The sequence below is a fragment of the Erythrolamprus reginae genome, chromosome 1, assembly GCF_031021105.1.
Source record: "Erythrolamprus reginae isolate rEryReg1 chromosome 1, rEryReg1.hap1, whole genome shotgun sequence".
NCBI classification, from domain to species: Eukaryota; Metazoa; Chordata; class Lepidosauria; order Squamata; family Dipsadidae; genus Erythrolamprus; species Erythrolamprus reginae.
This window is the reverse complement of record NC_091950.1, coordinates 136,175,438-136,201,046: the sequence shown is the minus strand read 5'-3', so window position 1 is coordinate 136,201,046 and position 25,609 is coordinate 136,175,438. Positions and strand designations below refer to the sequence as shown.

At 39.5% G+C, this 25,609-nt stretch overlaps 1 protein-coding gene across 1 annotated transcript in view; it reads left to right on the top strand.

The window, feature by feature from the left end:
* LOC139175162 (ras-related and estrogen-regulated growth inhibitor-like) overlaps positions 1–25,609 on the top strand; it is a 44,247-nt gene that overhangs the window by 10,650 nt on the left and 7,988 nt on the right. The window contains exon 2 of the mRNA XM_070766073.1: positions 17,290–17,346. Coding sequence (XP_070622174.1) covers positions 17,290–17,346 — 57 coding nt within the window. The remainder of the gene's footprint in view (positions 1–17,289; positions 17,347–25,609) is intronic.

The window sequence follows — 25,609 nt, the reverse complement described above, 5'->3', positions numbered from 1 at the left end:
GTAAAATGGGGCAAAACTCACCTTAGAAATGTCTCAGTTAGCATCCAAAATGTTGGTCTCAATTCAGAGGTGGGTTCCTCTTGGTTTGGATTGGTTCGCCCAAAACGGTAGTGACCTGCAGGTGATGTCACAATGACGTCATGGAACCAGTTCAATTGGTGCTGGTCCATGGATGCAGCCATCTTATTTTTTTATTTTTTATTTTGGGGATTTTAAAAAATGTTTATTCTGAGCATGCACAGAAGTCGAGTTTCCAAATACCGTGCATGCATTGCTATCTTGGGTTTTTTTTGGGAGGGGGGGATGTTGGATTTTTTCCTGATTTTTCAGCACTGCGCATGCACATGTGCACCCATGAAATGCAGCCACGTGATGTGGGAGGAATCAGCAATGAGGTAAGTGAGAACCCACAGCTGCTTAATTGTCATAAGTCAAGGACTACCTGTATTCAAATCATTAAAATGTTACGTTAGAGGGAAAAAAGGCAAAATGTATTTTTAGGTTCTTTTACTCTTTTACGCTTTTAATCCTATTCAGAGAAGTAATTCCTGTCTAATATTTAATTTGATCCACACATTGCTCACGTTTGATTTAATAATGATTCATTAAATAAATTGCAATAAGGATTTGCAAAACACATTAATCCACAATCAAATGTTTAGTGTTTTCTATAAAATTGGCCAGTTGGATTAATTTTTTTAGATGGACAGTAAAAGTCCAGTCCTTCAGTTTGGCTGAATTGTATCAGCTGCTTAGAAAAGACTCTAAAAGTAATGATAAATCATTACCAGTGGAATCACTGAAAATAAAGAATAATGATCATTTCTGCAAAACCCCTAGTTTGGAGGTTAAGTTAGATCATGGTAACTGTTTGTTCCTCATAAAAATTGGTTCTTCGTTGGGAAAATGGTCAAGTTACAGCAGAAAATGAGCATGCTGTATTTAGAACAAAAGCTGTACTTTAAAACATTTCCTCCATTACCCATTGTAAATCACCAAATTTAATTTTAACCTACTAAAATCAGATGAGAGTCAGTTTGGTGTCTCGGTTAAAGCACCAAGAGATCTTGTGTTCTTGTCCTTCCCTCAGGCACAAAGACATCTGGGTGGGTGATCTTGTTCCAGTCGCTCTTGCTTAGCAGGGGTGGGTTCTACTTACCTTCACCACCGGTTCACATCACAACATTTTGTGCGATTTCACTTCCGCACAAGTTCAAATTAGCCCGGGGGCAGGCGGGAGCGTTTTTCAAGGCCCAAAACAAGCAGAAGCCATCAAAACACAGGAAAATACCCCGAAAACTCAGAAAAAAAGATGGCAGCGAGCACAGATCGGCACAGATAGAATTGGATCTGTGACACCATAATTACATCACCAGCCGGTCGCTAACAATTTGGGCAATCTGGTCTGAACTGTGAGGAACTGCCGCACGAATCCCAGCGACCAGTTAGGGGGCCTTCTCCGAGTCCTGTCAACTAAACGATGTCATTTGGCGGGACCCAGGGGAAGAGCCTTCTCTGTGGCAGCCCCGGCCCTCTGGAACCAACTCCCCCCAGAGATTAGAATTGCCCCCACCCTCCTCGCCTTTCGTAAGCTCCTTAAAACCCACCTCTGCCGTCAGGCATGGGGGGACTGAGATATTCTTTCCCCCTAGGCCTATACAATTTATGCATGGTATGTTTGTATGTATGTTTGGTTTTATAAATAAGGGTTTTTTAGTTGTTTTAGTATTGGATTGTTACATGCTGTTTTTATCACTGTTGTTAGCCGCCCCGAGTCCACGGAGAGGGGCGGCATACAAATCCAATAAGTAAGTAAGTAAGTAAATAATCAATCAATCAATCAATCAAACAAACAAACAAACAAATCCGCCCCTTCACTGCAGACCAGATACCAGCGTTTTAGGATTATTTTACAAATTGAGGGATTGTGGTAGGTGACCAATATCTGGAGAGCCCCAGGTTCCTGTGTCTAAAACAGGGTTTCTTTTGTGATTGCCATATGCACGCACACCATTTATACTGTATGTGCCCCATTGGAAATCCTTTTGATTTGATTTGATTCCCCCCACCCCTTCATGAGGTCTTCCAACAGAAACAAAAAATGGGGGTATTGTGCTCTGTTTTGGCATCGCCCTGTGCCTCTTCACCCTCAACCCCTTCCTTGCAATGTTGCCTTCTGTTGCTTTCTCTTGACATTTCTAATCAGTTTAATTGGCTCGCCTTCTTAATAGAAACCCATGCACTTTCAATTTGGGAGGTTGCCTAGTTCCCACTGTGGAAGCAAAGCACTTCCCAGAACTCCAGGCTGATCGGTTCTGTGGTCTTGCCCTTTACCAATAAGTCCTTAAAGATGGAGATAATTACAGGCTGCTACATTTTGTACGTAATACTCTGGTTTTACTTATATATGGTAGAGTGCACCATGTGTTGTCATCTGATATCTATTTCTAGAAACTTCTTCAATTAATGTTGATCTTCATTCCCTACTAAACCAGCAAGCTATTAAGGCTTAACACAGAGCAGCAGCTCCACAGTAAACTGCTGATGTAATTGTGTGGGATGGTGATTTGGGGTCTGTTCCTTATTTAGTTGCTATCGTGGTGTGTAGGTAGATATCTGTACCCTTCCTTATTTCTGGGTTGACTTTGTGAAACAGCTGTTTGTAATTAGCCTTTCCTGTAACCATATATTGCCCTTTAATGTTTTTCATAGGAAATGTTCTAGCCGATATGGAGTGAGAGAGAGAGAGGCACTTTATTTATTTATTATGCTTTATTTACTTTCTTGTTATAGTGTCTTAGGGTCCTCATTTCTGCCTCTTTGTTTGATCCCAGTGATCAGAGACTTCTGTGGTTCTAGTCAAACCTAAGGTATTTGAAATAGATATACAGTGATCCCTCGGTTTTCGCGGGGGTTGCGTTCCCAGACTGCCCGCGAAAGTCGAATTTCCGCGAAGTAGAGATGCGGAAGTAAAAACACAATTTTTGGCTATGGACAGCCAAAAACTACCCCCGCGCACCCTTTTCCAAGGCCGCGCAAGGAGCTGGGCTTGAAGTTGGGGGCGGGGAGCGATGAATGTGCGGAGGCCGGCAAAGATTGTTTTGAATGTCGGCCCCCTCAGCGCCTCAGGCCCCCTTGCCGCTACCCCCTGCCCGCCCGATCCATCATCGGGTGGGAAAAACCGTGGTATAGGAAAAAAACCGCGGAGTATTTTTTAATTAATATTTTTTGAAAAACCGTGGTATATCCGTTTCGCAAAGTTTGAACCCACGAAAATCGAGGGATCACTGTATAAAGAACTGTTTGAATGCTTATTGACTCATAAGGCCATTAGCCATTGAAACCATATCTGCCAGTCTTTAAGATCTGTTAATGGCAAATATAGCAGAAGACTGTACTCTATTTGGTAATGATCCTATAATATTAACACTAGACATGATCTGAAAATGGTTTGAGGAAAAAAATGCCCCCCTGTTTTTGCAAGAAAAGGATTACTTGCTAAATAGTCACATCTTTTTTTATATATCTTCCTGGAAATTTGAAAAAAAAATAAAGGTACATTCTTTTAACTCAATGTTATTTTTTATATAATAAAGGCAATATGAATTATAAACAAGGAAAGTAAGCATAATGAAAAATAAATAAAAGAAAAAAAAGATAGAAAAGACTATTCAAAAGTACAACAGCACTGAATGAATGATGGTTACGACTGGTCCTTGAAATTCTGACTGTAGGATAGTGTACGCCCAGTATTGGAAACTAGATAAAACACCAGAAGAAAATATAATAATCAAAAAAATATTAGACTGTGCAGAGATGGACAGGATGTCAAAAAAACTAGAGGAAAAAGAAGACTCAGACTACTTATAAGATATGGGGAAATTTTTACGATTGGCTAAAGAAAAGAACAACGGAGAAATGATCAAAATTCAAGCAAAGCAACTCGTCAAATAAAAGAAATACTTAGTGACAAAGGAAAATTCTCTGATCAAACAATCAAAAAAAGAAGTGGGGAAACTTTTGTTTCCCAAATGTTGTATTTATATGTTTTGTTTTGTTTTGTTTTTTTAATATGTGATGTTTATTGTATTGTATCCCTTTTTTGTTGTTCTTTTGTTTTGTTTACTTGTTACTTGTTTTATTTAACTGTGTCAAAAAATGATTTTTTTTTATTTTTTTAAAGAAATTCTGACTGTCCCAGTATCCTTGCAGTCACATCATCTGGGCGCTTGGCAACCAGCTACCATTTATGGTGGTTGCAGCATCCCGTGGTAACATGATCATGATTTGCAATCTTCCCTGCTGGCTTCCCACAAGCAGCCAATGAGGAAACTTTTAAGGAAGGTTGCAAGTTGCTCAGGTTAGTCTCCTCCAGCCAGCCCCTTTTTTATTGGGTTGTTCCTCATTGGCCACCCATGCACTCTCATGCACCATGCTGAGCCTTATGCACTCTCCCCAGCTACTGATGTACGCTCGCCCACCCAGCAGCAGCCACCACAAGCTCCTCTGAACTAAAAACCCTGCTTCACTGACCTAACAGACAGAACTTAAATTGGAAATAACTTAAAATAAGAAAGTTAGCTTCGCTATTTCAATTGCAAGCATACAATATATTCATATGTGTATGTGCAGACACATGCATATCTAGAATCATATTATTAATAACTTTGGTGTGGCTCATTAAAATTGGTTTTATATTGTTTAAATGGATGCATTTAGTTATGTAATTGCATTTATTAGGTTGTTTTTGTTTTTATTTTTTATGTTTTAATTATGAGCTTATATTGTCTTCTATAGATATACTGGAAATAAAAAACATACTTTCGAAATTCATATTTTTCGATTCAGATAGTTTTTCTGATAGATTGTGTTTTTTATAAGTTTCTCCATTTATCAACATTGACAAATAAAATTATGTTAGCTAGTTGTGGGGTAAAATTGATGAAAGATTAGATAATAGTCTACAGCTTTCCCTTCTGCCAAGAGAAACGCATTGAAATGATCATGCTCCGATTTTGAGTATAAAATAAATCTTGCAGTTGTGGTTTTAAAATTCTGCTGCTACCTTTTCTCTCTTAATATAACATTATACAAAACACATCTAGAAGACCATATGTTTTACAGTATAAAAAAGCATATGTTTTATAGTTAATCTCCCTGGGCTTTCTCATAAAGTAGCAAAGCAAACATGTTTATATAAATTGTCTTTGGCAAATGCTAAAGGAAATCTAAAATATACTTTTTGGCTACCTTGGCTCTAAAATTTTAAATGAATCTTGTTTTATAATGTGGAATTTATCGAGTGAAATATGATTTTCAAAACCTCTATACTAAATGTCATATTAAAAAATCCTGCTTTCATTGTATCAGCTTGAAAGCTTCTGCTGTGAAATGCAATCAAAGCACAATATGAGGAGGGTAGGAATGCCTTTAAACTCAAAGAAATGTAATTACCCTTTTTCTGTGCACAACTCCAGCTCTTCAGGAATATGTGCCTCCCCATTAAGAGCTAATTGTACTTAGAATTGTAGGCATGTATTTGTTTGACTTACAAGGGAAACTAACAAAAATTAAAATACAGAATAGAATGCTTAAATTGTTGCAAAATTAATTGATAACTTAAGAAAGAAAAGGAAATCAATCTTGCCTGCTGTGCTAAAGATTAGGAGATGGGGGTACTAAGTGCCCCTTCCATGGCTGTGTATTCTACAGCCTGAGCATTTTAAAAAATACCATTTCCTGTTTCCTGGATGTATGAACCTCTGATGGGGCACCTTTGCAATCTCTGCTGCAGATTGTATAATTGGCCAGGTTCCATGATCGAATATCTAGCAGGCCCTGAGAATTCAATTGTGGAAATAGGACCACTGCAAAAGAGACATGTCAGACCAGGGGAAGAGAGCAGTGTGAGAAAGTGTCTCCAAGTGAACTGACCTCCATTAAGGAGTTATTTTGAAGATTTTTCCTGATTTTGTTAAAATAGTCAACTGGCAGAAGAAACCCCCCCCCCCCCAATAAATCTCTCTTGCATGCGTCCTCACATGAGATTCGGCTTCTGAGCATGTGCAGAAGCTGAATCATGCACCAGACGTGCGCACGCACTCCTGGCCCATTCCGGTAGGGCCGGGAATGGTAGCCTGCCACTGATTTGTAGTTGTACAAGTCAGATGAACTGATTCACAGTATCTTCATTTATCAAAATATCAGCCAATCCCAAATCCAAAAGAGCTGAGAGGCACATCCTAAGTCCCATTGCTTAAGCAAGATCATCTTGTGGAGTCCAGAAAGCGTGCTTTGCCTGCTGCTGCTGCGCCTGCCCTCTAGAATGATATCCCCCCAGAGATCCAGAAGGCTCCCAACCTCTGACATTCAGAAAACTATTAAAAGTCCTGGCTTTGTTCCCAGGCAAAGAGAAGGTTGAGCTCCTATTGGACATATTTTCTTTAATTTTCTGTTGTTTCTGGAGTCATTCATGATTCTTTTTTCTTGCAAGTTGCATTTTACTTTTTATGTATAGTTTTTATTATTATTATTATTCCAACTATATTTGAGTATAGTTTGATTATCTTGGGGATAGACTAGCTACAAATACATAATCCTGGTATTAATTGAAATGTAGGATGACACCCCCCCCCCTTCTCAGTGTTACAAGGTGCACCATTTCCAGGCCTTGGGCTTTTCTCCTGTGCTTCTCTCATAACAGTCTGAACCCTCCTTCCTTGATTTTTGGATGGGCAGGAAGTGATGACCTTGCCACCCCATCAAATATGTGTGTGTACAATAAACTTTCTGCCTAGAGTCCAGATTCTAGTTGAACAGCAGTATCCCATGTCTATGTAAGAATTGGCAACTTTACAGGAATTTCTGGATGACATTCTAGCAAAAAGGATTTATTTTCCCTCCTTTGTCTCCTGGATCTCTGCCAACATTTTTTTGTAAAAACTCCCTTGAGAGTTATGCATGAATATAGACTTCTGAACCATTAGGGATTAGTAACCACTGCCTCTTATTTTGGACTTGGTAGGTTACCTCCAGAAGACACAGGTTTCATTGTATTTATTGAAACTGCAGCTTGATTTGGATGAAAGAGAGTCATAAGTACTTAACAGTCTTTGACATTATGAGATGCCTTTTGGACTTTCTAATTGTGCCACAATTTTTCGCCAGATCCGTGAATTCTTTTCAGATATTTTGGACAACAAATAGATTACATTTCTTTACCTAGATGATCCCCCCTCCCCCCAAAAAAATCCTTGCCTGCATTTTACTTATGTCAGAACCCTGGGAGAAACACAAAAATAACTGTTTGCCTGTTGCGGAGCCTGTTTGTTTCTTCCGTCTCAGTCTGCCTGGGAGGAAGCTCTCTACCGCTACCACCTAAACTGCTTGGAAAGAAAGAACCTCGCCCTTTCTCTTGCTGGGAAGACAACGCCGGAGTCACAAGAACTTGGCTTTATAAGTTCTCCCTCCATTGGAGGAAACTAGTTCATTATTCTGCAGACCCTGTTGGAAAGGACATGTTTCACTGGTAACCACAATTATGGGTCCTAATGATAGCATATTAGAGTGGTGTTTTCTTTCTGATAATTCACTTCCCTATAGACTATCTTCTCAAGCTGCCTAGGGTTGCAGTTATAATACAAATTTCATCATCTTGTCTTAATTATCCTGCTTTATCATCTTGTTTTAATTTACAGATTGGTTCTATCTTGGCGGGGGATGCGTGTGTGTATGTGTGTGTGTGGAAAGAGTGTCAGGATGGATTGGGAGTGACTGAGTTTCGGGGAGAATGAGTGAGCCAGAAGCAAAGAATGGGGTCCCCTCTGTTGAGTGTGTAAACAGAAGCAGATGGACACCCAGATATAACCCTCCGCTTGGTATGAGTGGGGAGCCTAATCTGCTGGGAAGGAGGAGGGCTGTAGATGTGGGGGAGGAGATCTCTAGGGTGTTTTAGAGCCAGTGTATTACGGTCGTAACTGGGAGAGTTAGATATGGCGAGCAAGGGGTAGGCCGCTTTCGGGGAACTAGGACTTGCTGTTTCAAAGTATGCCGCCCTGAGTCTACGGAGAGGGGCGGCATACAAATCTAATAAATAAATAGATAGATAGATAGATAGATAGATTAGATAGATAGATAGATAGATAGATAGATAGATAGATAGATAGATAGATAGATAGATAGATTGATTACTTGTTCCGGTGTCTCTAGTACACCTGGTGACTTGGGATGTCAGGGCCCTGGCCTCAGGCTGCTGTTGCTTAATGTCAGGCCTGTTATCAACAAAGCTCCCCTCATTCTGTTGTCAACAAAGTCCCCCTCATTCAAAATTTAATTCTGGAAGAGGGGGCACCTCTCAGAGATGTGCCTGGATGGGTTTTAGGTTTTACATCTGCCGTGATTCCAAGAAAGGGGTGATGGAGTGGCAGAGTGGAAAAGTGTTTGTCCTTTTGGATGCCCCGGAGATAGTCGGGTGTGAGTCTCTCCTCTTGAGGCTGGACTCAGGGGTTCAATTGGGCTTGTTGTTAATGTACCTGCCTCCAAGATGTGTTACAACAGCCCTACCTGAACTGCTAGAGGCGATAGCTGGGTTGGCAGTGGAATTCCCCAGGGTTATGGTGCTGGGGGACTTCAATTTGCCATCACTTGGCATCCCTCAGATGCAGCTCATGGCTTCCATGGCAACCATGCACCTGACCCAAGTAATACAGGGTCTAATTCATGGGAGGGGGGAGATGCACTTGACCTGATGTTCTTATGGAAGAGATGATCTGGAATTAAGGGATATAGATTTCTTTTCCCTTGTCATGGTCAGATCATTTCCTACTGAGGTTAGACTTTAGGACCCTACTGCCCCACTGCAGGGGAAGGAACCAATTAAGTGCTTCCACCCCCGATGCCTAATGGACCCTGAAGGGTCCAGATGATACCCAGTTATATATCTCCACCCCACATCAGTTCAGTAAAGTGGATGTGATGTTCTGGTGCCTAGAATCTGTGAAGTTCTGAATGAGTGTCAACAGGCTCAGACTTAACCCAGACTTGGCTCTGGGGGAAAGAAATTGATCCCCCTCAGAACAGGTTCGCAATTTGAGTGTCCTCCTAGATCACAGATAAAATTAGCAGCCCCGAGTCTACGGAGAGGGGCGGCATACAAATCTAATAGATAGATAGATAGATAGATAGATAGATAGATAGATAGATAGATAGATAGATAGATAGATAGATAGATAGATAGATAGATAGATAGATAGATTTGTACTGGTTCATCTAGTGCACTAATTGCGACCCTACTTGTATCAGGAGGCTGTCCGCAGTAACTCACGTCCTTATTACCTCATGATAAGGCAACACACTCTACATGGGGCTACCCTGAAGACCATTCGGAGACTATAATTGGTCTCCGAATGAGCGAGTGGTTGTGGGTGCACCTAGATACACTCACATCACACCAATCCTCCACAAGCTGCACTGGCTCCATAGTTCCCAGCAACCAGTAAGATCCCATAGAGCTGGTCTCCTCCAGGTCCCATCAGCTAAACAGTATCGGCTGGCATGCCCATGGGGAAGGGCCTTCTCTGTGGCTCCCCGGCTCTCTGGACCCAACTACCCCCTGAGATCCGGATTGCCCCCATTCTGTTGGCCTTCCAGAAATCATTGAAGACTTGGCTTTTCCAGCAAGCTTGGGGCTGTTGACCTCACAGTTTTACAAGGTCCGGCCTTGAACAATATGTATGTATGTGATTTTTTAAACTGTTTTTTCCTTAATCTTTTATGGTGTTTTTAAATATATTTTATATCCTGTTGTAAGCCGCCCAGAGCCCTTTGGGAGTTGGGCAGCATAGAAATACAATCAATCAATAAATTAATTAATCAATAAATAAATGTGCTAGAATTCCTATGCAAACACAATTAGGTTAAGTTGAAATAGTGTGCACTTGAGAAGGGCTTGTGTGATGTGCATTATGCCAAGTCGGTCCATGCGCCCCAGTCGCTCTTCTCCTGCAGGCTGTGGTCTAATAATTAATAATTTATTAATAAATAATTCTCAATTCACGCCCTGTTCTGGAAAGCCCTCTTCCAGTTACTAGGTATCCATGTCCATCTGTCATCACCAAGAGACAAATGGCAGACAGAGAAGACAAACTTTGTACTAGAACAATATTTGTGTTGCTTTGTGTTATGTCGACAAGACAACTGGCCTGACTTGTTGCCATTGGCAGGATTTGCATGTAACATCTCTCTTCATTCCTTCATCAGTATGTCTCTCTTCCAAACAGTTTAAACATAACCTGTACTCATTGTGCTCCAAAACTCTTGTCTCTGTGGTTCCTCTGATTTTTTCCAAGAGCTACAGTCAGCATAACCTCTCATAAGAAAACAGCTGGATTTGGCCAAGATGCTGTATGTGCAGGCAGCAGACTTGCATAGACAAGAAGGCATAAGAATTGCTGTGTTTGTCTTCATCCTGCTTGGCCAAGAAACTGGGCACGAAGTTGTTGGGTCCTTTTCTGCGTCAATCGACACAGTTATTTTCCTGTTCCAGAGCACATCTAGCAGGATCCTGTGGTCCTTACCTTATGGAACATCATCGCCTTATCCCACCCTGAAGAGAGGCTGGCTCCATTCTTGTTATTTTTCCCCACGTACCGCAAGACTTGGCTGCGCTCTCAGACTTGGTCCTAAAGAGTGGCTTCACTATTATTAATATCTGTTATTCTCTCTTTGTCTTTTTTTTTTTAATTGTCTTTTTAAAATTACAGTATTGGTATTTTTTTTGGTCTTATTGCTATTTAAAGTTTTTATTGTGTGCTGCCCAGAGTCACGCATAAATGTGATGAATAAATGAATTGCAATTGATCACTTCCATGAAAATGTACTCGGTGTTTTGCTGCTTTCTTTGTGTAATTACCAGTGTGCATGGAGCTTTCAATAGAGTCATCCCTACAGCTGCTACATTTTGGACAGCACCATTGCAGCATCCAGATATTTTTCAATGGATAAAATACGCTGTGATAGTCAAGTTCTAGTATCGCCAAAGTGTGTCTAACCATTACCAAATCTGACTGGCTCATAAGCGCCCTCAACTGGATGCAAATGGTAATTCTGTAAATGCCCTCTTTGCCATAACTATCCTCCGTGAATTCAATGACTGGAGAATGTAGAAAAACTTTTAGACTGCAGATCTAATCCTTTGAGGAAGGGAAAACATATTACAAACAGATTTAAACTCCAGTCCCTTTATTGACCAACAGTCTTTCCATCTTATCTGAGCTTATCTTATATGAGTTCTGGTGGCACATCGGTTAGAGTGCTGCAGGCTACTGCTAGCTGACTGCAATTTGGCAGATCGAATCTCAATAGGCTCAAATCCTCCCATCCTTCTGAGGTTGGTAAAATGAGGACCCAGATTGCTGGGGGCAATATGCTGGCTCTGTAAACTGCTTATAGAGGGCTGTAAAGCACTGTAAAGTGGTATATAAGTCTAAGTGCTATTGCTATCAGGATTTAACATCAGCTTGTCCAACCCATTATTAAACATAACAAATGTTCAGCAGTACCGATTGATTCCTTAAAGTAGAATACGGTAGTGTTTCTATGGGGCCTCCTCCAAGAGCAACCAGGCACATGATTGTGGCTCAGGCCATTAGTTTTTAAAACAGCAGTCCTATATAGTCCTATTAAATTTGGTAAAATATGAATCATATGATTTTGTGACTGAAGGAATTTTAAAACATATGGATATAATATAACCCAAGTCAGCTTATAGCACACTTAGATAGCTGCTAGAGCTGCTGGCAGGATATTCAGTGATGGGTCATTCATTAGAAGATTGGGAAGTCATGTTTTAATTTTCCCAGGGTATAGCATCGCTGTGGTCATGTGAAACAATAACTCCTGGATTTAGAGGGTAAACAGTGATTGGCATGCTGCTCTTATTACTGGCTCATCAGAAGTCTCCTAGGATGAGCCCTGAAGGGAAAAATACTGGAGCCTTTCCCATGAATCTCAATGTCTGTGGCTGCTCTGTGCTCACTGACCACTTTTAAAGAGAAGAACACATGTTAGCATTGCTTTCTTAATAAGAAATGCTGAGCTTCGGGCACAAACCTACATGGTTTTTAAAAACAGTGATGCATGTGAATAAAAACTGAAGATGTATGCCTTTGCAAATTGCTTATGAAATTAAACAGGAAAGATGTAGATAGAGAAGAAGACCCAAGGGAGGAATTTGGGAGGCAAGTCAAAAAACGAATAAGAATTGAAATATTAAAACAGACAAAAGATCACGGATAGAGGAAATGTTTTGTAATACAAGATTGGCTTTACTAGGAACTAGAATAGAGTCAGACACAAGAAATAGGGGAAATATTATTAGGCATATTTTATATAGTTTATTTAAAGTAATAGCTAGATATAAAAGTTGGATGTTGAAAGATGGTGCATATAAAGAACACTACTGAACGGAATACGTTTTATACGTTGTTTAAGTTTATATGTTCATTCGTCTGTTATTCTTGTTTTCTTGTTTTTTTCTTTCTTTGTTCCTTTCTTTCTATTTTTATACGTAGAAACCTAATAAAGATTATTTTTTTAAAAAAGAAAGATGGTGACACTATGTACGTTCTAATGATGCTGTTATTGTTTGTTTGTTTGTTTGTTTGTTTGTTTGTTTATTAGATTTGTATGCCGCCCTCTCCGAAGACTTGGGACGGCTCACAACAACAATAATACAATATATAGAATACAAATCCAATATTAGATAAAAAAACTAAATTTAAAACCCATAAATATTAAAAACTGTTATTGTTATTATACTGTTACTAAAATGTTGAAAAATTAAATAATGAAGGCTTATATTTTAATACAAATATCTATAAGAATATTATTGCAATTACATAAATATGATTTAAATAACAAATAATATTATACTATCATTACTACTTACATGCAAATGAATGATACCCAGATGCCTCACTGTCCATGTATTGATATTGATGGATATTCAAAAAGAAGGGAAAAGGGGGGGAAGGGTCCTTGGCTTGAATGTTCAGAGCAAAGGACCTCCTCACAGGCCTGAACAAGCGTATTACCATTGTCCTTTTTTTCTAAAGGGCTTTTAGAGACATTGGATAAAACTTAGTCAATGTTATAATTTGTTTGTTTGCCTTGGCCATCTGTGGTGCCACAAAATCTCTTGAGAGGTTTGACAGAATAAAACAAATAATACAATATTCTTAACTGTTTGACTGCTACCTTATATATTGTGGTTTTAAATATAAACAAGTTACTGGTTTTATTTATTTATTGTTGAATTTAAAAGTCTTTTTTTTTAAAAGTGTAAAAATTTAAAACTTTCCCCAGAACAATAAAAGATAAGTAATAATTTGAAAAGCGAGGTAATCTCAGATTTATAGGTCCTTTTCAGACACTGTGGTTTTGGCTTCATGGTATAAAAGGCAAAAAAATATAAACCTTTAAAATCTTTTCTTTGGCTCCTGGATTTAACATTGCGGTTATGGAGTTTTAAAAACCAGTTGTCTCTTTTATTTGAAACAAATAATTATGGTTCGCTATTGATTTTGAGCCAATTCAATATGGCTAGTAGTTTTTCATAATATTGAACAGTAATATGGTAAGATTAAAATATTAAAGCTGTCACAAAGAGACAAAGAGACCATATTTTACAGATACAAAAGTACTTAATAAATTATTGCCATGAATGAATATTTAGTTTGCCCAAATTACTTTGGATATTCCAAAGAAAGAATTTCCACAGTTCTGAAGCAATGACCAAAAAATTATCCCCTGTTGCTATTGTGCAAACAGCATTGTGCAACAAGTTTGTGGGCCACATGCGAGCCACCAAACAGTTTTGTGCAGCCAATGACATTTTTTTTAAACCCATAAATAAAATAGTAAATTTACAGCCACTGTTGCTGAGTCCATTCAAGCCTTTCTGCTCCACTAGCCACAGAACAGCACTCCTGATATTTCTTTGCACCCCACAAGGATTTTTAATTTATCAATGTGGCCCTTTCCTTGGGCACGCACTGCTTAGACTTTATTTTCTGAGTAACTTGTCCAAAGAAACTTTGTTTTAGGACAAAGTTAGGACAGAGTAGGACAGAGCCAGAATTTAAAATGCTTTCACGTTTCTATTTCAATGGTTGACTCTTGAGGAGTTGTGGATTTGGGTTCATTAGTCGGTACGGTATGATTCTCCCAGCTCTTCCTTTTGTTAGGAAGCTGTTCCCTAAATAACAGAAATTCACAGAGTTTGTGCTTAATCTGGTTCTAAACCACGACTGTTTCTCAGTAAGGAGCCCATCCCTCTCTCTTTCTTCCTGCCTCTTCCAGTCTCTGCCAAAACCACCTACATTCTTTAATCTCTGGACATTATGTTAAATTTAGTCTTCCTATTTTTATAACATCCGCAGAACACATAGTTAAAACTGATTTAGAAGAAGAATATGCAAATAGTCCTGATGGTATAAAAGCTGCAATATTTTATAATAATCCCCTTATTTATATTTATAATGTTTAATCTGTGTCAATAACTGTAATCTATTTAAAGTCTTTCTAAATTAAAATAACAAATAAAAATGTGTGTGTGGAAAAATATGATCCTATATGACTCTGTCATATATGCGAACCTCTTTTTATAAATAAAGCAAACTATGACTTCTGTATGGCAGTTATGAAGAACATAACTGAAGCATTTAGCCAGTCTGATCTCCAAAAGATAAACAGCCAGACTTCAGTAGTGCTTGGAAAGGTGACCAACATGAAATCTCAAGACTGTAGAATAGATCAGAAGAAGGCAATGGCAAACCCTTTCTGTACAGTGCTTAAGAAAACAACATGGTTTCCTCTGCTAGGAATCGAGATCAACTAGAAGAATACTAATATTTTAATTACCACTTAGGATTTAATCCAGAGGAAAAGGGCATCAGATGAAATTATCTCTCTCTGTATAGCCTTAGGGTACCACAACAGCATGTGAAATTGATTGTCAATCAGTGTTGCTTCCTAACTGGACAGTTTGATTTCACAGAAGTTTGATTTACTTGGAGTTATATTCTGTTGTTTAAGTGTTCCCTTTATTTTTTTTGAGCAGGGTAGAATATAGAAACATAGAAGACTGACGGCAGAAAAAGACCTCATGGTCCATCTACCCAGCCCTTATACTATTTCCTATATTTTATCTTACAATGGATATATGTTTATCCCAGGCATGTTTAAATTCAGTTACTGTGGATTTACCAACCACGTCTGCTGGAAGTTTGTTCCAAGGATCTACTAATCTTTCAGTGAAATAATATTTTCTCACGTTGCTTTTGATCTTTCCCCCAACTAACTTCAGATTGTGTCCCCTTGTTCTTGTGTTCACTTTCCTATTAAAAACACTTCCCTCCTGAACCTTATTTAACCCTTTAACATATTTAAATGTTTCGATCATGTTCCCCCTTTTCCTTCCGTCCTCCAGACTATACAGATTGAGTTCATTAAGTCTTTCCTGATATGTTTTATGCTTAAGACCTTCCACCATTCTTGTAGCCCGTCTTTGGACCCGTTCAATTTTGTCAATATCTTTTTGTAGGTGAGGTCTCCAGAACTGAACACAGTATTCCAAATGTGGTCTCACCAGCGCTCTATATAAGGGGATCACAATCTCCCTCTTCCTGCTTGTTATACATCTAGCTATGCAGCCAAGCATCCTACTTGCTTTTCCTACTGCCCGACCACACTGCTCATCCATTTTGAGACTGTCAGAAATCACTACCCCATAATCCTTCTATTATATTATATTATATTATATTATATTATATTATATTATATTATATTATATTATATTATATTATATTATATTATATTATATTATATTATATTATATTATATTATATTATATTATATTAATCATATATCATATCATATATAAGCAACTGCAATCTGCCTCCACTTTCCTAGTCCATTTGTGCTTATGAAAAGATTATAGTTATGCTTAAGTGGTCTTCCCCTGGGAATAACCGCTCCTGTCCCAGCCTTGGAAGTAAAAGTTGAATTTGATTAAAATGAATTGCATTTGCTAGGAGAAAAAAGACAGAAAGCAGTATTTTTCCATGGTATAAAAAAAGACTAAAAACAACATCAGGATTTCAAAAATCCGTAGACTAGACTGGGAAGTAAAACAAAAAACATCCCAGACAAAGGCAGTGGCAAATAACCTACTATTATTGCCAAGAAAATTGCATGGACTTTGAAGACTTATCTTTTATCAGTCCAAATTACGATTTCAACAGAAGCCTTTGACTGATGAAGTTCAACAGAAGAAAGTTTTGAGCCTTAGATAACACAAACCATTGACTGATTTTTCACATACGTTTCTTGTTTAAATGAAACAGAGAGAAAGTTTTAAAAGCCTTTAGCTATGTTTTCCTATTTGCTACCAGGAAGCAAGGCAAACTCTCTTTGGGACTCACATAAGAGTCGACGCAAAATATCTGTTGTTCTTTTTTTCAAAGTATCTTCAGCGGGTACAGATTTGTGATTTGATTTGATTTGATTTGTATGCCCGCCCCTCTCCGAAGACTCCCAGGCATAAATGTAGATGGTACTTATGGCATATTTCTAGCAAAGATATTTGGTTCCTTCATAGAGGGAGTAAGAGAATGATGATCTGCACTTTGGGTGATTGGCTGCCAGCTCTACCTGGCTCCTGTTTTTAAATACTCTTCTCACAATCATTTGGAAAACTCCAGGTTGTTTTTCTTCCTGGCGTTATTTGTTTCTGTTTACTATTTGTTGCCATTCTTTGAGTGTTGATACGCAGTAGTTTCCCTAAAAAGTATGTCTTGAATCTCATTCTTAAGCAAGATTAAGTTAAGCCAATTACTGACATGAGGAAATTTTAGCCCAAATTTCATCCATACAATGCCTTGTTTTAAAAAGGCATTTTGGACAATCATTGCAGAAGTGAACGCCCACTTCAACTAGATCCTATCATTCTTATGGCCTTCAAACTTTGCTATCTTTAGGTAGGGGTACAAGCCAATCTGAATGTCTTTAAACAGTTGCCTTAATTTTCCTATGACATATATAAAGTGGATGCATATATAAGATGGATCTATATGTGTAGTTGATTAATAGCTAAGCTATTGTATATTAAGCATACTGTATATGTATATTGTATAACATATGGATATTGTATATTAAGTTGATTAAGCTAAGCTAGTGTATATTTATATTGGTTTGCTCTGCTAATTGTTATTTTTTCTTTTTCCAATGAAGCATTGACAGTAAGATTCATTACCAAGCGATTTATTGGAGATTATGACCCTACTCTAGGTAAGTTTAGTTACTTGTTCTGTCAAATCAGTGCGTTAATTTGTAGTTTTGTTGATCAATGCTGTTAACATTGTATCTCAGATCCAAAATATGTAGGCAGAAGACAGAGTCCTGGTTCAAAATGTCATCCCTCACATCTCTAAATAGATCTGGAAAAGCTTTATTCCTAAGGCCCAAAGAGCTATTGGCTGCCAATCATTGTCAGTCATGCTGAAATAGATAGACTCATTATACAAAATTTATTTTTTAAGATGAAGTACATGTGTTTAATTAGGGTTAGGTTTTTAATGTAAAAATTTATTTGACAGATCTTATAGCAAGGATGATGCTGTTGTTACTATTTATTTCTCTTCTATTAAAATACCCAAAGAAGTATTTAGCTTAATTTTAAAAAAACTAGATAAAAGCAGTGGTAACATTACTTTATATACTTTAGAATTCCAATTAAAACAAGAGATGTGTTTTGCAAAGAAAGATACAGAGAAAGAATCAGACAATTTCAACTAGGAGAACATGCCAGAATTATGACCCCACCATATTGATTATCAATATCATCAAACTATGTACAGTGGTACCTCATGATACGAACCCCTTGTCATACGAACTTTTCAAGATACGAATCCAGGGTTTGGAATTTTTTTGCCTCTTCTTACGAACTTTTTTCACCTTACGAACCTGCCGCCGGCCGCTGGGATGCCCCACCTCCAGACTTGAGTTCCTCCCGTTTTTCCCCACCCTGTCTTGCACCATTCTCCCCTCTGGATCTCCATGGGTTTCCCCCGTTTTTCCCCACCCTGTCTTGCACCATTCTCCCCTCTGGATCTCCATGGGTTTCCCCCATTTTTCCCCACCCTGTCCTGCACCATTCTCCCCTCTGGATCTCCATGGGTTCCTCCCGTTTTTCCCCACCCTGTCTTGCACCATTCTCCCCTCTGGATCTCCATGGGTTTCCCCCATTTTTCCCCACCCTGTCCTGTACCATTCTCCGCTCTGGATCTCCATGGGTTCCTCCCGTTTTTCCCCACCCTGTCCTGCCCCATTCTCCCCTCTGGATCTCCATGGGTTTCCCCCGTTTTTCCCCACCCTGTCCTGCCCCATTCTCCCCTCTGGATCTCCATGGGTTTCCCCCGTTTTTCCCCACCCTGTCCTGCACCATTCTCCGCTCTGGATCTCCATGGGTTCCTCCCATTTTTCCCCACCCTGTCCTGCCCCATTCTCCCCTCTGGATCTCCATGGGTTTCCCCCGTTTTTCCCCACCCTGTCCTGCCCCATTCTCCCCTCTGGATCTCCATGGGTTCCTCCCATTTTTTCCCACCCTGTCCTGCCCCATTCTCCCCTCTGGATCTCCATGGGTTTCCCCCGTTTTTCCCCACCCTGTCCTGCCCCATTCTCCCCTCTGGATCTCCATGGGTTTCCCCCATTTTTCCCCACCCTGTCCTGCCCCATTCTCCCCTCTGGATTTCCATGGGTTTCCCCCGTTTTTCCCCACCCTGTCTTGCAACATTCTCCCCTCTGGATCTCCATGGGTTTCCCCCATTTTTTCCCACCCTGTCCTGCCCCATTCTCCCCTCTGGATCTCCATGGGTTTCCCCCGTTTTTTCCCACCCTGTCCTGCCCCATTCTCCCCTCTGGATCTCCATGGGTTTCTCCCATTTTTTCCCACCCTGTCCTGCCCCATTCTCCCCTCTGGATCTCCATGGGTTCCTCCCGTTTTTCCCCACCCTGTGCTGCCCCATTCTCCCCTCTGGATCTCCATGGGTTTCCCCCGTTTTTCCCCACCCTGTCTTGCACCATTCTCCCCTCTGGATCTCCATGGGTTTCCCCCATTTTTTCCCACCCTGTCCTGCCCCATTCTCCCCTCTGGATCTCCATTGGTTTCCCCTGTTTTTCCCCACCCTGTCCTGCCCCATTCTCCCCTCTGGATCTCCATGGGTTTCCCCCATTTTTTCCCACCCTGTCCTGCCCCATTCTCCCCTCTGGATCTCCATGGGTTTCCCTCCCCCCACTCCGTTCGCCTCAGCTTCGTCTGCGGCAGTTTTTTTTTTTTTAAGCCTTAATGTTTTGGATTTTCCTAATCGGCTTGCACGCATTATTGGCTTTTCCATTGATTCCTATGGGAAACATTGTTTCATCTTACGAACCTTTCACCTTACGAACCTCGTCCTGGAACCAATTAAGTTCGTAAGATGAGGTATTACTGTATATAAAGTTGCTCAACCATGTCTCCTAAAAAATAAGACCCTGTCTTATATTCTTTTTGAGCCGTGAAATAAGAGCCTGGACTTATTGCCATGCATTCAACAGCCCAACTGGGCCTATTATTTTGGGGGAAACAAGGTAGTGGTGGGATGAATGGTATATAAATTTAATAAAATAAAATAAATTCTAAATAATAAATAAGTGCTAACTAGTCAACTAACTAATCACATGGTTATGAATGATGATGACTCTGCTGCCATCTTACCTTCACTGGTCAAGTTTGTATAACCTAGAACAGCTTTCTGCAAACCTGGTGCCCTTCAGAGTGGTCAAAGCACAATTCTCCATCAACCCCTTGCCTTAGACTCACGAGAAAAGGAATCCAACACATTTGAAAGGCATCAATTGGAGAAAACTATTATATTCATAAGTCCACTTAGTTGGCATTCAGGTGAATTGCAGTTCTGTAATTTAAGACTTGTCTTGTTGGTTTTGCTAAGTTGTCAATCAAAGTACTCCCAAGTAGAGACATTCTTCTCCTGCTATTATTCCCCTAATAGTAGTATTTGGAGATGCATGTTTCCAAAGGCAACTCTAACAAGATTGAGACTCTTTGATAAACTTATCCAAGACACTTATCATTTACCACTTCCTATGGTGTATAATCCCAAATATCCTAGCCATTTTTTTAATGGAAGTTTTGAGCTATCTGATCATTTTGATTGCCCTCTTCTGCGTTTTTCCACCCTATTATATTTTTCAAATGTCACAATAAGGACTGTACCCAGGAATTCAAATATTGTCATGTCATCAATCTGTTATAAAACCATTATACTGCTGGCAGTTTTATATTCAGTTCTTTTCCTAATGATCCCTAGCCTGGAAGATGCCTTCTTCACAGCTGCCACACATTGAGTCAACATCTTAATTGATTCATCTATTATGACTCCCCATCTATAACAATAACAACAGCTGGGACATCACTTGAATACCATCAGCACTGACAAAATCACAATCAATTAATTGCAAAAGTCAGTGTTGGTTGGAACAACTTCCATCCTGCGACATCAAACAACAATGTCTCCACCCAAATCCTTGGGAAGAAATTGATAGGTGGAAAAAAAATCAGATCCAGTGTAAAAGACTAGCGGACTGTGGGACTAACCATAATAATATAAATATATGACTCCCTAATTCCCAACTACTCTTTTTCCTGTATAGTTATAGTTTAGACTGTAAGAGTCCAAGTGGCGCAGTGGTTAGAATGCAGTATTGCAGGCTAACTCTGCCCATAGTCTGGAGTTTGATCCTTCAATGGTCAGTAAAATGAGGACCCAGATTTTGGGAGGCAATATGCCGATGTTATAAAACACCCAGAGAGTTCTATAAAGCATTTTGGGGAAGTATATAAGTCTAAGTGCTATTGCTATTAGATTCTATCATTTTATGTGTGCACTTATCTTGCTTTACTCCAATGTGCTTCACTTTATATGTTTACTGTATTTAAACATCTTCATTGGTTGGTTTGGTTGATCATTCATCAGCTGAAAAGACCCTTCTAAACCTTTTCACACATAGAAACATAGAAACATAGAAGATTGACGGCAGAAAAAGACCTCATGGTCCATCTAGTCTGCCATTATACTATTTCCTGTATTTTATCTTACAATGGATATATGTTTATCCCAGGCATGTTTAAATTCAGGTGCTGTGGATTTACCAACCACGTCTGCTGGAAGTTTGTTCCAAGGATCTACTACTCTTTCAGTAAAATAATATTTTCTCATGTTGCTTTTGATCTTTCCCCCAACTAACTTCAGATTGTGTCCCCTTGTTCTTGTGTTCACTTTCCTATTAAAAACACTTCCCTCCTGAACCTTATTTAACCCTTTAACATATTTAAACTTCCTTGTAGAATCATCTAGAATCACGGCTAGCTCACTACTTATTCTAAATAGGGATAATTAATGAACTGTTGAAAAAACCTGATCCCAATATAGATCTTTGAAGGACTCCACTCTTGCTTCCCTCCACTAAGGAAGTTGTTCATTTGTTCACATCTCTTGCTTTCTGCTTTTTAACCAGCTAGTGATTAATAATAATAATAATAATAATAATAATAATAATAATAATAATAATAATTTATTAGATTTGTATGCCGCCCCTCTCTGAAGACTCGGGATTCATAATAGAATAGGACTTTTATGAGAAACTTTGCCAAGACATTTTTTGGAAAACTCAAATATATTACATAAGTCACTCACACCCTCATCACCTCCCACCACATGTGGCTGTGCAAGTGATAGCGGGTGTACTGAGGTACACCATATTACTCCAACTCTGCGCAAGCTGCATTGGTTACCAGTCGGTCTCCAGATGCAATTCAAGGTGTTAGTTATCACCTTTAAAGCCCTACATGGCTTAGGACCAGACTACTTACAGGACTGCCTTCTGCCTCCTACCTCTCAATGGCCAATAAGAGCCCACAGGGCTGGCCTTCTCCGGGTCCCCTACACCAAATAATGTTGGTTGGCGGGGCCGTGGGGAAGAGCCTTCTCTGTGGCGGCTCCGACCTTGTGGAACCAACTGCCTCCAGAGATCTGTACTATCCTCACTATACCAGTCTTCTGGAAAGCTGTTAAAACCTGGCTTTTCTAGTAGGCCTGGGATTAGGAATGATTGAGTGTGTGCATGACTTTTTGGGTTGTTTATGTATTTTAATCTTTGCTGTTGTATTTTATACTGTTTTTATTTGTTGTGATTATTGTGAGTCCAGAGTCCTGGAGTTGGGCGGCATATAAATATCACTAACTCACTCAACCAGTATATCAATCAATCAATCAATCAATCTATCTGCCGGTAACTTTCTCATTCTATAATTTATTGGATCTACATTTGGTCCTTTAAAAAAAACCCTGACACTAAGCCCGATTAGAAAAGTGAATTATGTATTGTTGCTATGAGGCCAGTAATTTCAAATGTGAATTCTTAAAAGAACAACTATTTAGGGGATATCTTCAAGACCTAATGATTCATTACAATATTGCCTTGCAAGATATCCTACAATTTTCTCAGATTTCTTTGGTGGTTGCAATTTCTTCCCTGAAAAATTTGTGTAGGCACAGGTCCAAATCTACTATGATAAAGGGTGATGCAACAAATCTAATTCTGTAGGGTGCTTATTTTATCTCTGAGTTTTTTGCACATTTAGTCCGTGATGAACATGTTTTCATTTAGCTTTCAGGCTAGCAGTCTTCTACCTGCTTATAATGGTTTTATTTTTCATTTTTGCTGTGAATTTGAAAGTAATCATAGGAAATTAGACTAATATTCACTGTGGCCTACTTTTTCTTCAATTTCACTTCCTTGCTTTGTTATAACCATGAAAGTAAAAGCTGCTTTTTAGATAACTACATTGAATATAGCTTTGTAAGAGTAAAAGTTCAGATATTTTAAATAGAGCAGCAACAAAACTTGCTGTGAAAACTGGAACAACTTTCAGGGAGGTGCTTTAATTAGCAATTATGGTTTGTTTATGCAGAATATAATGTTTCCCAAGAAACATTGCTATACTGTATGGAAGTAGCAAGGCAAAATCCATGACTGGAATTACTACACTTTGAGATGATTTTGACAGATAACTTTTCTAAGTGGAGAGCAACTTTTTGTGAACTATAAATTCCTGGGTAATTACTAAACATGTTTCCATTAGTTTTTTAAAAGAAATTGTCATGGCTTTGGGTGAGGGGGATCCTAAACACTATTTTTTTTCTTTTCATCTTTTCCAGCTCTAAGGATATAATCCCTAAGTGGTAAACCCCACTGAATATTAAAGAGAGAGAGAGAGAGAGATGTATTTCCAAATAAATCTTCATCAAATATTTTAGCACACCACAGATTTAATTATTCCTTTCTTTGGGTGAAAAGAAATGGAATCTAAAATCTCTCCCTATTCTTTTTAGGAGTAAGGCATAATTAGGAGGTACAGAATAAATCCAAAGGTGGATATTATACTTAGGCAGAACATGGCAATTCCCCTCCCTTTCCACACTGTTAAGTACAGTACCAGCCTCTTTGTCTGGAGAAAAAAAGAGAATGCCTTTAGGGCCAAGATGAATGAATGTGGCTGGTAGTGGCCTGGTCACGTGGGACTCAGAAGGTAGAGATGAGAATTCAATAAAGAACAAAGTGATTGGAAAGAAAGATGGCTTCCAGGCATGTTTTTTTTTAAGCAGGTAAACTTTCTGCCTTTCCCCTGGTGAGTTTTGACAGGGCCTCATTTTATCGCACTATTGACATGCTTTCTTTTAAAGCCTATGGCAAACATTTCTGATACCTTCATGGATTCTCCATGCTGAATGCAGAATTGCTTCACTGAAGCAAAAGGACAGCTCAGTAGCTTGTTATGGTTTTGCAGTCACATTTCTACCCATCATCATTGCTGTGGTGGTGCAGCAGTGATAGTAGGATGAGGCCTGTGTTACATAGAAACATAGAAGATTGACGGCAGAAAAAGACCGCACAGTCCACCTAGTCTGCCCTTATGCTATTTCTTGTATATTATTATTATTATTATTATTATTATTATTATTATTATTATTATTATTATTATTATTATTAATTAGATTTGTATGCCGCCCCTCTCCGCAGACTCGGGATGGCTCACAACAATGATAAAAACAATATATAATGACAAATCTAATAATTAGAATCTAAAATAACAATGGTACATTTAAAAAATCTAAAAAGCAAGGAACCCCAATATAAAAAACATACATACAGTCATATCATGCACAAAAAACTACATTGGCAGGGGGAGATGTCTCAGTTCCCCCACACTAGACGACAGAGGTGGGTTTTAAGGAGTTTACGAAAGGCAAGGAGGGTAGGGGCAGTTCCAATCTCTGGAGGGAGCTGATTCCAGAGGGTTGGAGCCACCACAGAGAAGGCTCTTCCCCTGGGTCCCGCCAGTCGACATTGTTTAGTCGACGGGACCCGGAGAAGACCAACTCTGTGGGACCTAACCGGCTGCTGGGATTCGTGCGGCAGAAGGCGGTCTCGTAGATATCCTGGTCCAGTGCCATGAAGGGCTTTATAGGTAATGACCAACACTTTGAATTGTGACCGGAAACTGATCGGCAACCAATGCAGACTGCGGAGTGTTTGAGTAACATGGGCATATTTGGGATGGATATATGTTTATCGCAGGCATGTTTAAATTCAGTTACTGTGGATTTACCGACCATGTCTGCTGTAAGTTTGTTCCAAGCATCTACTACTCTTTCAGTAAAATAATATTTTCTCACATTACTTCTAATCTTTCCCCCACCTAACCTCAGATTGTGCCCCCCTTGTTCTTGTGTTCACTTTCCTATTGAAAACACTTCCCTCTTGAACCTTGTTTAACCCTTTAACATATTTAAATGTTTCCCTTCTGTCCCCCAGACTATACAGATTGAGTTCATTAAGCCTTTCCTTAATTAGAACTGTTAGTGTTAGTTAGAACTGGTGCTCCATCTTTACTTAACAAACTTTCCTGTCTCCTTTACCTCCTTCATATTCTGCATTTCTCCATTGTGGATGGAGCCAGCATTCAGGATGGGTTGTCTTCGTCCACTCAGAATGAGGACCGAGTCTATAATTTTTGGCAGGATCCGCCCTCCTAGGACACAGCTTTGACTCGGTCCTCAGACTAGACGGATGTGGCTACTTGATCTCCATTCCTGAATTGCAAATTGAGACTTGATATTGTTCAATCGATCAGGCTGTTTCAGTATACTGTTTCAGTATCATGGGTCTCCTACTAAGTGAGATCCAAGGGTCTCGGGCAAATCAGCAGCTGAGCTCCGGCTCATGCCTCGGCGGTGCCTTTCAACCCCTTGAACTGTGCAGGGCTTGTCCTGATCTACCATCAAAGTGAGGCATCTTGGACACAAAGGGGGCAGCGTGGTCTTAGGGGTTTTCCTAGACCAGTGATGGCGAACCTTTGTTCCCTCAGGTGCCGAAAGCGTGTGTACGTGTGCTGTCGCACATGCGCATGTGCCCACACCCATAATTCAATGCC